The 14,849-nt window shown below is 53.5% G+C and overlaps 2 protein-coding genes across 3 annotated transcripts in view; both read right to left on the bottom strand.

The window, feature by feature from the left end:
* The window catches only part of Mapk15 (mitogen-activated protein kinase 15), a 7,600-nt gene extending 7,302 nt beyond the window's left edge, over window positions 1–298 (bottom strand). The window contains 1 exon segment of the mRNA XM_013033835.1: window positions 50–298. Coding sequence (XP_012889289.1) covers window positions 50–298 — 249 coding nt within the window.
* Window positions 299–5,824: 5,526 nt separating this feature from the next.
* On the bottom strand, window positions 5,825–14,849 carry Znf623 (zinc finger protein 623). 2 transcript variants are annotated; one of them, XM_013033895.1, is made up of 2 exons: window positions 14,766–14,849; window positions 5,825–8,148 (listed from the first exon to the last, which is right to left on the bottom strand). In XM_013033895.1, exon 2 carries the CDS (start codon window positions 8,096–8,098, stop codon window positions 6,623–6,625), a length of 1,476 nt encoding a protein of 491 aa, XP_012889349.1. In that variant the 5' UTR covers window positions 8,099–8,148; window positions 14,766–14,849; the 3' UTR covers window positions 5,825–6,622. The 2 variants fall into 2 exon arrangements, with proteins under 2 accessions (XP_012889349.1, XP_012889350.1); XM_013033896.1 differs by lacking the exon at window positions 14,766–14,849 and adding an exon at window positions 14,230–14,303.

Raw genomic sequence — 14,849 nt, 5'->3', positions numbered from 1 at the left:
CCCAGTCCCTAGCCCCGTCCCGCCGGAGCTCCCACATGCCGTCGCTGACCCCATCCCTGACGCCGTCGGCCGGGAGCTCGGACACCTCGTCCGTGGCGCAGTCCCGCGAGGGCTCGCGGTTCTCCACACGGTCCTCCCTGCGATGGCCCTCACAGGACACACTCGCCTCTGCCAAGTCCGGCCGCTCCAGCTTGTCCCGGCACGGTGAGCAGGGCGAGCAGGGCGAGCAGGGCGCGCAGGGCGAGCAGGGCGCGCAGGGCGAGCCCGCCGCCCCGGGCCCCAGAAAGACCGTCAACATTGTCTCGAGTTGAGTGTGCGGCGCAGCGGCGGGCCGCGGACTGGTGGGTGCGGGCCGGGGTAATAAAGGGCTACCCGCACCCGCACGACGCCTGCGCGCCAGCTCCCAACTGGGTGTCCCTTTCCTCTGTCCCCGCGACCCCTGGGAGCCAGGCCTGCCTCGGGCCCGGGCCGGAGAAGCCGGGGCTGTGCGGCGCGGGAGGCCCGCGAGAGGGGAGCAATCCCCAGCACCGCGGAGGGGCTGTCCGCTGAGCCTGCAGAGAGCTTTGCGGGAACTTAGAAAATACGATTTCCAACTTAGACAAAGGTGCAAGAACGGAGTCGGCCCCATGGCCAGCATCTAACCTGGGCCCTGCTCTCTTGTTAGCCTGGGACTCTGTGGAAGACTTAATGCCCCTAAACCCTAAAGACAGCCGTGTGTGTCCCCATAGACAGCTGTGAGGGTGTCTCCAGAGATGTCTGTGTCCCCATGGGTGGCTGAGTGTGTCCTTGTAGACACATGTATCCCCATAGATGGCTGTGTGTCCCCCAACAGAAGGCTCTTCTGCAGCGCATTACATGCAAGCAGGAAATGCATTGTGGGGAAAGCACACGTGCAGATGTTTCCACGTGTCCCTTCATGGTTCTTGAGGTCTCTGGAATTTTGCTGCTCTTGTGCAGAGTCCCTCAGTTGAGGTCTGACAGCCCTGAGCCACAGGGTGGTGGCTGGCCCTGGAGGGCCACACCTCCCCCTTCACAGTGCCCAGCCCCCAGCTTGCGTGCCCTCGGGTCTGGGAGGGGTGTCCCCAAGCGGACTGCCATGTGGGTGGCATCTCCTGCCTTGGTCTGAGTCCCACTCCGCTGCACAGCCCACAGAGAACCCCTTCTCTCCCCTGCAGTGTGGAAGGGAAGACAGGGACCTCACCAGCAAGTACAGAAAGTGTGTCTTTGCAAATTTAATCAAAAGCTGGAGCAGAAACACTAAGTTGTGGTGACTACTGTAGATCACCACCAAGTAGGCCTGGAGAACTGAGCGCCGATGAGCACTCATCACTGACACCTTTGGAGCACAGCTCGAAGGTTTCTCACAAAATTAGATTCTGGGGCTGGAAAGGTGGCTCAGTGGTAGGGTGCTTGCCTAGCATGCATGAAGCCCTGGGTTCAATTCCTCAGTACCACATACACAGAAAAAGCTGGAAGTGGTGCTGTGGCTCTGGTGGCACAGCACTAGCCTTGAGCAAAAGCAGCTCAGGGACAGTGCCCAGGACCTGAGTTCAAGCCCCAGGACTGGCAAAAAAACAAAAATCCAACTAGCCAGGTGCTGGTGGCTCACACCTATAATCCTAGTTACTTAGGAGGCTGAGATCTGAGGATTGGGGTTCAAAGCCACCCCAGGCAGGAAAGTCCGAGACTCTTTTTTTTTTTTTTGGGTCCGGTCATGGGACCTGAACTCTGTCCCTCAGCTCTTCAGCTCAAGGCTAGCACTCTACCACTTGAGCCACAGCGCCACTTCCGGCTTTTTTCTTACGTGGTGCTGAGGAATCGAACCCAGGGCCTCAGGCATGCAAGACAAGCGCTCTACCACTGAGCCACCTTCCCAGCTCCCCGTGAGACTCTTATCTCCAATAAGCCACTAGGAAACTGGAAGTGGCACTGTGGCTTGAGTGGTAGAGCACTCGCCTTGAGCTGAAGAGCTGAGGGACAGCGCCCAAGCTGAGTTCAAGCCCCACGACCAACCAAAAAAAAAAAAAAAGATCCAACTAGACATACTCTTACCATGAGATACAGCAACTGAACTCCTTGGTATTTTTACCAAAGAAATCTTAGGTCCACACAGATGTTTACAGCAACCTTATTCATAATTGCCCAAATTTCTGCAAGCAGTGTTTGTCAGTTTTTCATCACTGTGGCAAAGTACTTGGGAAAATCAATTTAAATAAAGTTTTCTTTTGGTGCTGGTCCTGGGGCTTAAACCCAGGGTCTACCTACTGTCCCTGAGCTTTGGTTTGGAGCTACACCTCCACTTCCAGCATTTTGGTAATTAACTGGAGATTAGAGTCACAGATTTTCCTGCCAGAAGTGGCACTGAACCTCAATCCTCAGATCTCAGTCCCCTGAGTTGGTAAGATTATAGGCATAGGCCACCAGCACCTGGCTAGCTTTTTATAGTTTAAAACATAATTTCAGCCAGGCGCCGGTGGCTCATGTCTGTAATCCTAGCTATTCAGGAGGCTGAGATCTGAGATTGCGGTTCAAAGCCAGCCTGGCAGGAAAGTCCATGAAACTCTTATCTCTAATATAACACTAGAAAACTGGAAGTGGTGCTGTAGCTCAAACAGTAGAGTGCTCTCCTTGAGCTAAAGAGTGCATGGACAGTGCCCAAGCCCAGAGTTCAAGCCCCACAACTGACAAAAACAAAAAACATAATTTCAGGGGCTGGGAAGGTGGCTCAGTGGTAGAGCGTTTGCCTTGCATGCCTGAGGCCCTGGGTTCAATTCCTTAGCACCATACAAAAGAAAAAAGCCAGAAGTGGCACTGTGGCTCAAGTGGTAGAGCACTAGCCTTGAGCTGAAGAGCTGAGGGACAGCGCCCAGGCCCAGAGTTCAGGCCCCATAACCGGACCCAAAAAAAAAACAAACAAACATAATTTCAGACAAGAAAATTCAAAGGCATAATATTTTTATAAAGACAGAAAAACTAATGTGAAAATTTTTAAATTACACCACAAGTTAGAAGACAAATGACCATCCTGAAAAAAATATTCACAATAAAGGACAAGAGAAAATGAGATGTAAAGAAAAGGAGGGCTGGGAATGTGGCTTATGGCAGAGTGCTTGCCTAACATGCATGAAGCCCTGGGTTCCATCCCTCAATACCACATACACAGAAAAAGCCGGAAGTGGTGCTGTGCTCAAGTGGTAGAATGCTAGCCTTGAGTGAAAGAAAACTCAGGGACAGTGCCCAGGCTCAGTTCAAACCCTAGGACCAGGAAGTACATTTGTGTGAGCAAGTGCGCACGCACGCACACACACGCGCACACACTATATTCCACCACTCCAGCAAATGGGAGGTGAAGACAAGAAGATCTCAAGTTTGAGGCTGGACTCAAGAACATAGAGATGGAGGGGGAGGGGGAAGGAGGGAGAGTCTAGAATGCAGAGAATTTTTAGACACGCAATACTGTGTGGCCTGGACAAGCAGCAGGAGCACATCAACACAGGCGATACAGAATGGCAGCACCACAGACAGTTGTGTGGTGATTCCTTTTAAAATGAGAAAGAGACAGATCCCAATGGACTACATCTGAACATACATATCCCCAAACCCACCTAGCTCCCAGGGCGCTAGTCTAGGTGGGCCTCTGGGAGGGGGAGGACCACGAAGACAGAGCCCTCACAAAGGGCTTTAAGAGGCAGGAGAAAGTTCCCTGGGCCCTCTGCCATGCAAGGTTCCAGGCTGGACCTCACTGCCAGGGAAGAGGCCCACCAGACACCTCGGCCCTGCCTCCTGCCCATCTCCATCCCCAGCCACCACAGGTGGGGGAGGAGTTCCTCTGGTCTGCAAGCATCCGGCTTACTCAGCTTACAGCCACGAGTAGACTAGGATATTTGTAACTCAGCAATAAAAGCAGTAGGTATTCCTCTGAGCAATTAAGACCTGCAAGCAAATACTTCTACACAAAAATGGTTTTATTCAAAACCGGAAAGCCAAATTTCCACAAACAAGGGGACAAATGGCCGAGGGTTCATCTGCAACGGCACACAGCTCAGCACACGCAACTATTACAACGCAACCTGGCTGTGTAAACACACATGGAGGGACCAGCTGGACGTGAGGACAGGCCTCAGAGCAACATGAGGTTCTAGAAGCAATGCTAAGCTACTGCAGAAAGCCGTTCCCAAGGGTGGAGGCCAGGGTGGCAAGAGGAAGCTCTGCGGGCTGACTCTCGCGGCTCTCCCTGACTGTGGGGCAGTTACGCTGCTGTAGGAGCTTCCATGTCTTTACACTTGCTTCCCTGCCACCTCGAACACTTCCAATAACGCCAGGTTTTCCAGAAAAGAACATGGTATGTCCTTGTTGAATTATCTGCCCACTTGAGGCTGGAATTCATTAAAAACATAAGCCAGGCACTGAGCCTGGCACTGGTGGCTCACATCTGTAATCCTAGCTTTCAGGAGGCTAAGATCTGAGAATCGCAGTCCAAAGCCAGCCAGGGTAAGGAAAGTCCGTGAATACTTTTTTGTTTTGTTGTTGGTTGTAGGGCTGGGCGCTGTCCCTCAGCTCTTCAGCTCAAGGCAAGTGCTCCATCACTTGAGCCACAGTGCCACTTGTGGTTTTCTGGTGGTTTATTAGAGATACGTCTCACAGACTTTCCTTGCCTGGCCTGGCTTTGAACCTCAATCCTCAGATCTTAGCCTCTTGTGTAGCTAGGATTACAGGTGTGAGCCACTGGCGACTGGCTAGTCCATGAGACTTTTATCTCCAATTAACCACCAGAAAATCAAAGAGGCACTGTGGCTTAAGTGGTAGAGCACTTGCCTTGAGCTGAAGAGCTCAGGGACAGTGTCCAATCCCAGAGTTCAGGCCCCACAACCAACAAAAGAAAACTGGAAGTGGTGCTGTGGCTCAAGTGGTAGAGCACTAGCCTTGAGCTGAAGAGCTGAGGGCAGCGTCCAGGCCTGGAGTGCCATAACCGACAAAAACAAAACAAAACAAAGCCAGGCACTGGTGGCTCACAACTATAGTCCTAGATACTCAGGAGGCTGAGATGTGAGGATCATGGTTCAAAGCCAGCCTAGGCAGAAATGTCTATGAGACTCTTCCGTTAACCACCAGAAAACTGGAAGCAGCATTGTGGCTCAAAGTGGTAGAGCACTCGCCTTGAGCTGAGAGCTAAAGTGCCCAGGTCCCAAGTTGAAGCCCCATAACCAAACAAAAAACACTCTAAATTAGGCCATTATAGACAAAAATTATTTTACATTATCTCAAAAGTGGTGGTGAGTGTTCAGATGAAAGAAATTCAGAGGCACAGACAGTAGTCTTGCTGGATGGGACAAACTGTGAACTAAACCTGCCTGGCCAGAGCCAGCGCCTCTCCCGGATCACTCCCTCCTCTGGCTGACCACGTGCAGGCCATCTCTTCCATGAGGCTGGCCCACAGCACTGCACCACTGCCCACCTCCTCACCCCACGCTGCTACAACCCCCGGGACACGCTGTGTTCCACCACTTCATTCCCTGCCCAGTCTGCGTGCCTCCCCAGGTCGGTCCTCCAGGGTGGATGGTACCTTTTCTCTCTCCTCCAGATCTGCACTTCCTATTCCTTGTAGATCTCAGTATATTTTCAAGTAGGAGACATGAGCCAGAGGCAAAAAGTGACAAAAGTCAGAACAATCTTGGAGCTGGTAAGACAGAAACGTGTTGCACCTGAGTGTGTGTCCTTGAGTATCTGGGTGAGATTCACACAAGGAGGTCGCTGTCCCTGAGGGCAGTAGCAGCCTGGGCAGTGCCACTGGCCACCGCAGGAGGGCACCGGATGTAGACTGGAGTCTGAACAACTCTTTATTTGGGAGGAACAGGAGGTATTAACAGAGCTGGGAGCGAAGACGTATCTAGTAGAATCGACAACACTGATGCAAAACTAAGAAACACCCACAGCCTGGCATGGTGTCACCCTTGTAACCCTAGTACATATGAAGCTGCGGCAGCAGGGTTTCGAGTTCAAGGTCAGCCTGGCCACATAGTCACACTGTCTAAAAAAAGGGGGAAAAAGGATGCCAATTACAGACTTCGGGGTATCTTTTGTTGCTATGTGCTAGTCACTGGGGATACTTGAATCAGAAATGAGACAAATTCTGGTATTTCAGAAGAAATATAGTAAGAGAGGTAAGCATTGAGCTTCGAAACAAGAAAGCCGCCCACCTGGCTGAGCACCGGGGCACATGTCTGGGTTGGATGCCTGAGAAGCCTGCCGGAAGAAGAGCTGGGGGAGGCAGGGAGGGGGAGTGTGTGGAGAGCAGGTGACAGGTACCCCCCTTGCTATGTGGCCAGGAACTAAGGGAGCAAGGAGGCAAAGCTGTAGGACGCAGGACGGGGACTGGGGCTCAGTCCATTTTCATGAGAAAGCCTCTTCCTCCAACTTTTCTGACAGGTGAACTTTCAAAGAGTAAGAATAATTACACAGTTCAGCCCTAAAAGCATTAACTCAAGTGCTTTGCAATTGTGAATGCAATCTAAAACCCTTTTCTAAACCCCCACCCCACATCTCTGCTCAAGGCGAGCCAACTGGTGCCTGGGCTCTGGCCTTGGTAGTAGACTAGGCCACGCCCACCCAATCCTAAACTGCATCACTGACTCCAGGAGTGACTGCTTTCTGCATCACCCACCTGCACCTCCTCTGTGGCCCTCTCACCCAAATGCAAGGTGGCCTCACTCAGGGGAAGCCCTTCCTGCTGGACAAAGGCCGGGGCTGGAGGGGGCTCGGCACACTCGTGGAGCCTCTCCTCAGTGTGCATCTTCTGGTGCTGAAGGAAGTTGGACCTTTGTATGAAGCCCTTCCCACAGTGACTGCACGCGTAGGGCTTCTCTCCCGTGTGGACGATCTGGTGCAGAAGCAGCTTGGAGCTCTGAATGAAGGCCTTCCCACAGTCTTTGCACTCAAAGGGTCGGTCCCCAGTGTGGATCTTCTGATGCTCAGTGAGGTGGGCTTTCTGCAGAAAAGCCTTCCCACACGCTTTACACTCGTACACCCTCTCGCCAGTGTGGATCTTCTGGTGTCGAATAAGGTAGGAACTCAGAAAGAAGGCCTTCCCACATTCGTTACACTCATAGAGCTTCTCCCCAGTGTGGATCCTCTGGTGCTGGGTGAAGTTGGAGGTCTGGCTAAAGCGCTTTCCGCACTCATTGCACACATAGGGCCGCTCCCCAGTGTGGATTCTCTGGTGCTGAATCAGCTTGGAGCTCCGAATGAAGGCCTTGCCACACTCGCGACACTCAAAGGGCCGCTCCCCAGTGTGGATCCTCTGGTGCTCAATGAGGTCCGAGCGGTGGCGGAAGGCCTTCCCGCAGTCCCGGCACTCATACTGCCGCACCTCGGTGTGGATCTGGTAGTGGCGGATGAGGCTGGAGCTCCGGATGAAGGCCTTGCCACACTCGTTGCACTCATAGGGTCTTTCTCCCGTGTGGATCCTCTGGTGGCGAATGAGCAAGGAGCTCTGGCTGAAGCCTTTCCCACACTCTTTGCATTCAAAAGGCCGCTCTCGAGTGTGAACCCTCTGGTGCCGAAGCAGGTCCGAACTGTGACAAAACGCTTTTCCGCACTGTGAACACTTGAATGGCTTTTCTCCTGCATGAGATTGCTGATGTTCGATCAGGCTTGGGTAGTGAATGAAGTCTTTCCCACATGCGTCACACACGTACACCCTGTCTCCCGTGCAGACTCTCTGATGTTCAGTGAGGTGTGAGAGCGGACCGAAACCTTTCCCACACTGATCACGTGTGTAAGGCTTCTCCCCAGCGTGAGAGACCTGATGTCGAACTAGGTCTGAATTGAACAGGAAACTTTTACCACAAATGCCACAGGAGTGCGCCTCCCTTTCTATGAAATCTCTCTGAAGTATAAGAAGGTTTGAGTTCAGAATAGAGTTTCTTCCTGACTTACTACCTACCTGGGCTGTCTCTCCTGTCTGGATTTTCCAGTGGGTCACCGTCCCCTGCTCAAAGCCCGGTCCCTGTGGGCGCGGGCTCCCCAGTCTGGCCTCATGGGCTTCCCCAGCCTCAGACTCCCGGGCAGTCTCCGTCACTGGGACGCCGTCAGACATCATCTCATCCTCACAGCTTCAGTTGTCTTTTTGCCAGCAGCTCCTAAGACAATCTGAAAGAGAAGGACATCAGCTTTCCTCTCTTTGAAGCTGCTAAAGCAAGTGCGGGACTCAACCCACACCCACTCCCAACCCCCATGATTCTGTGTTCAGCTCCAGCATGGCCCCAGCGGCCATCTTGGTGTGGGACAGGCTCATGCCTCCACCTCTAGAGCACGTACTCTGTGGCACCCAGCGCTCTTCTGACCCTCAGTGCGTCCTGTGGGGTAGGAGGCACACACAGCGGGGCGGGGACACTACATAACAACCAAGACGTCCGATGCGAAAGGAGCGCTCGCATCATCAGGCCTACTTCACACCCAGCCTTCAGTTTCTGCCCAGCACGGACCCCACCCTACAACGCTGCCCTTGATTTGTTCTACACACTACACACAGAAGCAGCTGTAGCACTTCTTTGCAGTACTCACGAGCAAACCCGGGGCCTCATGAACACGCAGCCAGAGCTCTGCCTTCGAGCTCTGCCTCCAGCTCACCAGCAGCCTTTCTCACCTTGGTCAGAGCTGGGTTGGGAACCTTCTGAACTTCCAACCTTTTATCATCTAGTTCCCCTGAATTAAATCTCATACTGCTGAGAATCGTTACCATGGTTTCTTTCTGCCAAGTCTACCCTACGCAATCTGCATGTGCATGTGTGTGCATATGCGTGCATGTGCATGTGTATGTACTGGGCTTAAACTCATGTCCTCCTACTCCTTCACCATTTCCCCCACAGCTGGTGCTCTATCATTTGAGCTTTTGCTGGTTAACCGGAGAGAAGACTCTGTCAGACTTGTGTCAGAGCTAGCTCTGAACCTGGATCCTCAGACCTCAGCCTCTTGAGAGGTTAGGATTCCAGGCATTGACACCACGCTTGTTACTTTGCACGGCTAGCTCTGTACATCCTTGGGTTTCACACCATCCTTGATTCAGCCAACCCAGGTTACATATGCTCAGAAAAACATTTGGTCTGTACTGAACATGTACAGACTTTCTTCTCCTTACTCCCTAGGAAATAGTGTGGCAACTAGTTACACAGCACTTACAAGGAACATGGTTCAAAATGGTAATTTAAAATAGAGGCCAGGTGCTGATGGCTCACACTTGCAATCCTAACTACTCAGGAGGCTGAGATCTGAGGATCGTGGTTCAGATGGCCCTGAAATGCCAGACTAGAGGCGTGGCTGGGGGCAGGGTGTCAGGACTGGGGAAGAAACACAGGAGCTGCGTGCAGGTTAGTGCAGTGCGCTGTTTCACATGCAGGATGTATTTGCAGAGCCAAGGGGCTCCTGTAAACTACCCTTCCACGTACACCGGCTTGGACTCGGTTCAGGTTGCTTCCAGACCCGTCTACACCCTTGCTGACTGCAGAGTGAACAGGGGATGCTCCGCACCCCCCAGCTCTCCCGCTCCTCTCTGCTTTTGTGCCCAGCACTCTTCCACCCCTTAGTCACATTGTGGTTTCAGAGGAGAAGCAGTGAGACACGGCCCCCAGACTTGTTCCCACCTACCCACTCTCTTGCAGCCAGTTAAGCTGCCCTTGGCCCAACGAAGGTGCTCCCAGTGCTCCTGACCCTCTCCCCTTCCCTCCCATGGCTAGTCACTCACTCTCCTCCAGCCAGCTGCTATTCCTGGCAGCGTGAGGGCTGTTTTTGCCCACCCAACACGGGTGCCGGGAGGCTGAGGCAGAGGCACCACTGGAACCTGGGATCCCCATCTCTCCCCATTAACAGCTCACCCAACAGTAAGCACGCCCATGTCTCCATCTCCTTTCCTCTCCCTGAATCCTGGTTCTCATCCCTGACTGCAAACCAGGGCCACCCAGGGCGGCTCACTCAAGTCCTCCTCCGAGGGCACCTGACAGCCAGCCTCCCCCCCCCAACCTCCTTATTATGGGGTTCCTGGACTTGTCCTGCGTGGAATTCCTGGCTTGCTGCCTTCCTGCCGAGAAGACCCCTGTGCTGCTGTGCTCCAGACCCAGTGCTCAGCCTCTGCCCCCCTGCAAGTCCCATCTACTGTGAGCAGCCTGCGTTCCGCCTGCAGCCTGGCCTCTCCTGACTCCCACACCTGACGAGCCCGCAGCCTGATGCCTTCACTGGACATTCTGTCAGTCCTGCTTATTAAACTTTCCTTTTTGTGTGTGCGTTTATGTGCCAATATTGGGGCTTGAACTCAGGGTCTTGGTATTATTCCTGAGCTTTACCTTTTTACTTTTTTGGGGGGGGGTCCGGTCGTGGGGCCTGAACTTTGGGCCTGGGCGCTGTCCCTCAGCTCTTCAGCTCAAGGCTAGTGCTCTACCACTTGAGCCACAGCACCACTTCTGGCTTTTTTCTTTTTGCTTATGTGGTGCTGAGGAATCAAACCCAGGGCTTCAGGCATGCAAAGCAAGCGCTCTACCACTGAGCCACCTTCCCAGTCCCCTGAGCTTTACTTTTAAGTTTTTGCTCAAGCCTAACGTCTTACCACTTGAGCCACAGCTCCACTTGTGGCTTGTCTAGCAGTTAACTGGAGGTAAGACTCTCATGTACCTTCCTGTCTGGCTTTGAACCAGGATCCTCAGATCTTAGCCAATAAGGATGATAGGCGTGAACCACCAACCCCAGTGAAACCTCTTAAATACACCCTTTATGTAGTGAGAAGTGCGCCGTTCCATTTGTCAGGCACAGTAACCCTTGCCGGTGTGCTCTGCTCTCGCCCTGCCCCCGGTCCACCCGCAGCCTGTGAGCGGCCTCCGCGCTGCCTCGGCTCCGTCTCTCACCCCCATGCCGCCATCCTCCATCTCTCACCTCACCAAGCGTGTCTCCACCCTTCTGCTGCTTCTTCAGAGCCCTTTAAAAGCATGAATCAGGTGTTGGATTTCTGTTCCAAAATGTACCAGACCCACCTATTCCCTGGCGACTTTGAAGCAGCGGGCATTGTCAAGTAGGTGCGATACAGCTGGCAGTGGAATGCCTGATATAACTGCACCTTGGCCCAGCCTCTACCGCCACCCCTCCTGAGGCCGGCCGCCGCCGTCTCCAGGGCACATGCTCGCTGTTCTTCCACACCAGAGTTGCAAGTAGGGCAAGTTCTACAAGGTGAGGCACAAGGCAGCGCTTCCAGCTAGCGGCCGCCAGAGCCTGATGGGCACTCAGGGTGAGGAGGTTCAGTGCTGTCCCGAGAAGGCCACCGTACTGCGGTGGCCTCCAAACTCCGCACGCCCTACTCCTCGGCCTCAGGACACTAACAGCCCGGCCAGGCAGTGCAGAGCAACCCAGCTGCGCCGTCTCACAAGCCCCCACAGGGCAGGTGTTACCCGTACCATGATGGTGGAAACGGGAGGTAAACATCGCTAAACCTGTAAGAGCTAAGGTCCAAACTCAGGTCTCTCTTCCTCCGGTGCCCATTCCTCACATAAGACCTTTGCCTTCTCAAATATCACTCTTACAAGATAATTTTGCTTACAAAATTTCAGGGACAGCGCCCAGCCTGAGTTCAAGCCCCAGGATGAGCACACACAGGCACGCGCACACACACACAAAATTACTTAAGAAATCAGCAGGGGTTTGTATTATAGAACAAAGTTTCTGTTTTGTTTTTGTTTTATGGTGCCAGTCTTGGAACTCAGCACTGGCATTATCCTTGAGTTTCTTTGCTCAAGGTAAGCAATCCACCACTTGAGGCACAGCTCCACTCCTGGATTGATTTTCAGGTAGTTGATTTGAGTAAGAATGGATTTAACGTGGCTTTAACTGCCTGGGATGGGCTCTAAGCCTAGATCCTCAGATCTTGGCCACCTGAGTAGCTATGAAGGATAAACCACTGGTGCCTGCTGAAAAGGAGACTATTTTTAAGGGTTTGTCATTTTCTTCACTAAAAGAGAGGCTGAGATGAGAATATGACTTGGACATCATGATACATGATTACTGTGTGATTCTTTCATGTAGTGCTGGGAACTGAACCCAGGGCTTTGAACATGCTAGATAAGTATTCTACCACTCCATCATTAAGCTTTACTCCTAGCCTGACTTTTGTTTTTAAAATGAGTACACACTACCCAGGAAAAAGCCTTCATCCCTTTATAGGACTAGCTAGAAACTCTATGCATACTTCTTAATGGTTTTCGGAACTTATCTAACTTTAGAGAAAATGTTAAGAGAGATTTCTTTTGCTGAGACCTGGAATTTGAGTGGAGGACCTTGCTGTGAGGCAGTCAATCTGAACCTTTTCAGGTGGGGTCCTGACTTTTTGCCCAGGACCAGGCTCACACTGCCATCTTTCGACCTATAGCCTCCGCACAGCTGTGATGCCAGACATGTGCTGAGACAGGGTCTCCTTCACTGATTTTCCAGGCTGGCCTCAAACCATGATCCTTCCAATCTCTACCCTTTAGTAAAAGAGATAAGGAAGTGGTGTTTTGATCGTAGGGCTTGAACCTAGGGTCTGGGTGCCATCCCTGAGCTTTTTGTGCTTATGGCTAACTCTCTACCTCTTAAGCCACAGCACCATTTCCCCCTTTTTGGTGGTTTAATTGACTTTCCTGCCTGTGATGGCTTCCAACCACAATCATCAGATCTCAGCCTCCTGAAGAGCAAAGATTACATATATGAGTCACTGATGTCTGGCAAAAAAGTTGTTTTTTTGGGTTTTTTTGCATAGTTGTGGGGCCTGAACTCTGAGCCTGGGTGCTGTCCCACAGCTCTTCAGCTCAAGTTGAGCCCTCTACCACTTGAGCCACAGCGCCACTTCTAGCTTTTTTTTTTCCTGCTTATGTGGTGCTAAGGAATCAAACCCAGGGTTTCATGCATTCAAGGCAAGCGCTCTACCACTGAGCCACCTTCCCAGCCCCTCAAGAAAGTTTTTATAAATAGAATTTATCTTGCTCTGGAGGAACTTTTTTTTTTTTGTCAGTCATGGGCCTGAACTCTGGGTCTGGGCGCTGTCCCTCAGCTCTTCAGCTCAAGGCTAGCCACTACCACTTTGAGCCACAGCACCACTTCTGGCTTTTTCTGCTTATGTGGTGGTGAGGAATTGAACCCAGAGCCTCATGCATGCTAGGCAGACACTCTACCACTGAGCCACCTTCCCAGCCCTGGGGGAACATTTCTCAAAAACAACAGTCTTCAGTTCGTGCTTAGCTCCTTCTATAAACACATCAGCCTGTCTAATTCTGAGATTTGTCTACAAGAATATTCCTGTCCGGGGATCACAGCTCCCTGGTACTGAGCTCCCAGCTCTGACTTATCATCAGTCATCCACTGCGGTTCTTCCTTAACACCAGTTCCCCTGGAATCATATGGCCATGGATACCAGGAGACCATGGCCATATAAGATTAAATTTGCATCTTTCACTTAAAGACCCTTGTACAGAATGAATAAAAGGAAGTAAACGGTGCCAGGCATCTGCTGATGGCTAACCCTTGTATTGCAGCATATAGAATCTGCTTGAACCACCACCACATCTCAGTGCAGTCAATGTGCAGTGTCGGTGGGGCGTCCCTAAGGTGTCCCTTACAGCACCAGAGCTGGGGTGGTGAAGAGACATCCTGGCCTCCTGTCCTAAATGGCCAGTCAGTCTCTTGCTCACAGGGCACAGGAAGGGAAGTGTGCGGCCAGGGAGTGAGAAGGGCAGGGCGGAGAGCACCGAGCGGGCCAGAGCTTGTGCCATGTGCAAGGCAAGTGTGTTCACATTCTTCTCACCACCATCCACAAGCTTCCAGGTGACCCACTCAAAGTCAAAAGGAGAACTGAAGCCAGCTACTGCCTGCTCGCTCTGGCTCTGCCAAAGGCACCTACAAGCTGTTCCCTTTTCTGACAAACGCAGCCACCTTCCACAACCCGAACCGACTCATGACTCACCCTTGTTTCTGACAGCCCCATCTACAATGCCCACAGTGAGAGTGGGGTATTCCCAGCTTTGCCCTCGCTCCTTACCACCCCAAAGATCATTCCAGAAGAACCAAGAACCCACCCGATAGTTCAGGGTGGAGGATCACAGCCACGTGTGCCGGCTTGAGCATTCCCTCCCTCCCTGAGCCCCACCGCCGGGTGCAGACAGCATGACCTGTCACATCTATGATGGGGACGAGCAGCCTCCTGGATGGGCAGATGACACTTACTGCTCTCATTCACTGGGACCACATCCCAAAGGGCCGATGTCTTCGAATACTCCGGGCAGCTGTCACTACGACCCCCGGAAGCCTTTGGCAAAGCCCCTCCGGCCCTGAGGACTCCCAGCCCCGCGCAGCCGCCGCTCGCAGGGACAGAGCGTCCCTGGCCGCGGCACGCTGCGGTCTCCTGAGGGCGACCCAAAGTTTCCAGCAAGTCCAGAACGACCGAACCGGCCAGCCGGCCGCTCACCGGGGCGGGACCCGGCCCGAGCCCCGGGCCGGCCCTGCGGGCCACGCCTCCCTCCGCACCCCCGCCCCGCAGCCGCGGGCGCCGGCGGGCTTCTCCTGCGAGGGCCGGGCGGTGCCCGCGCCGGCGTCAAGCCCCCGGGCTCCCGGCCGTGCAGGGGCTCGGCGGCCGGGAACAGACGCCAGGGCACCAGAGACGCGGCGGAGGCCAGGTGCGACCCCGCGGGCCGCGGCGGGGAGAAGCCCCGGGGCCCGCTCGCCGCCGCCCCGCCTCCCGGCCGGCCCGCGGCGCCACTCACCCGCGCCCGGCGCCGAGGACCGCGAGCCCGACGCGGGAGCGGCGGCGCGCGGCAGCCGGCGCCGACAAAGCCAGCGCGGCCGTG

This window comes from Dipodomys ordii, unplaced genomic scaffold, assembly GCF_000151885.1.
Source record: "Dipodomys ordii isolate 6190 unplaced genomic scaffold, Dord_2.0 Scaffold179, whole genome shotgun sequence".
Classification (NCBI taxonomy): Eukaryota; Metazoa; Chordata; class Mammalia; order Rodentia; family Heteromyidae; genus Dipodomys; species Dipodomys ordii.
Note: the sequence above shows the minus strand (reverse complement) of the source record. Positions and strands in the feature narration are given on the sequence as shown.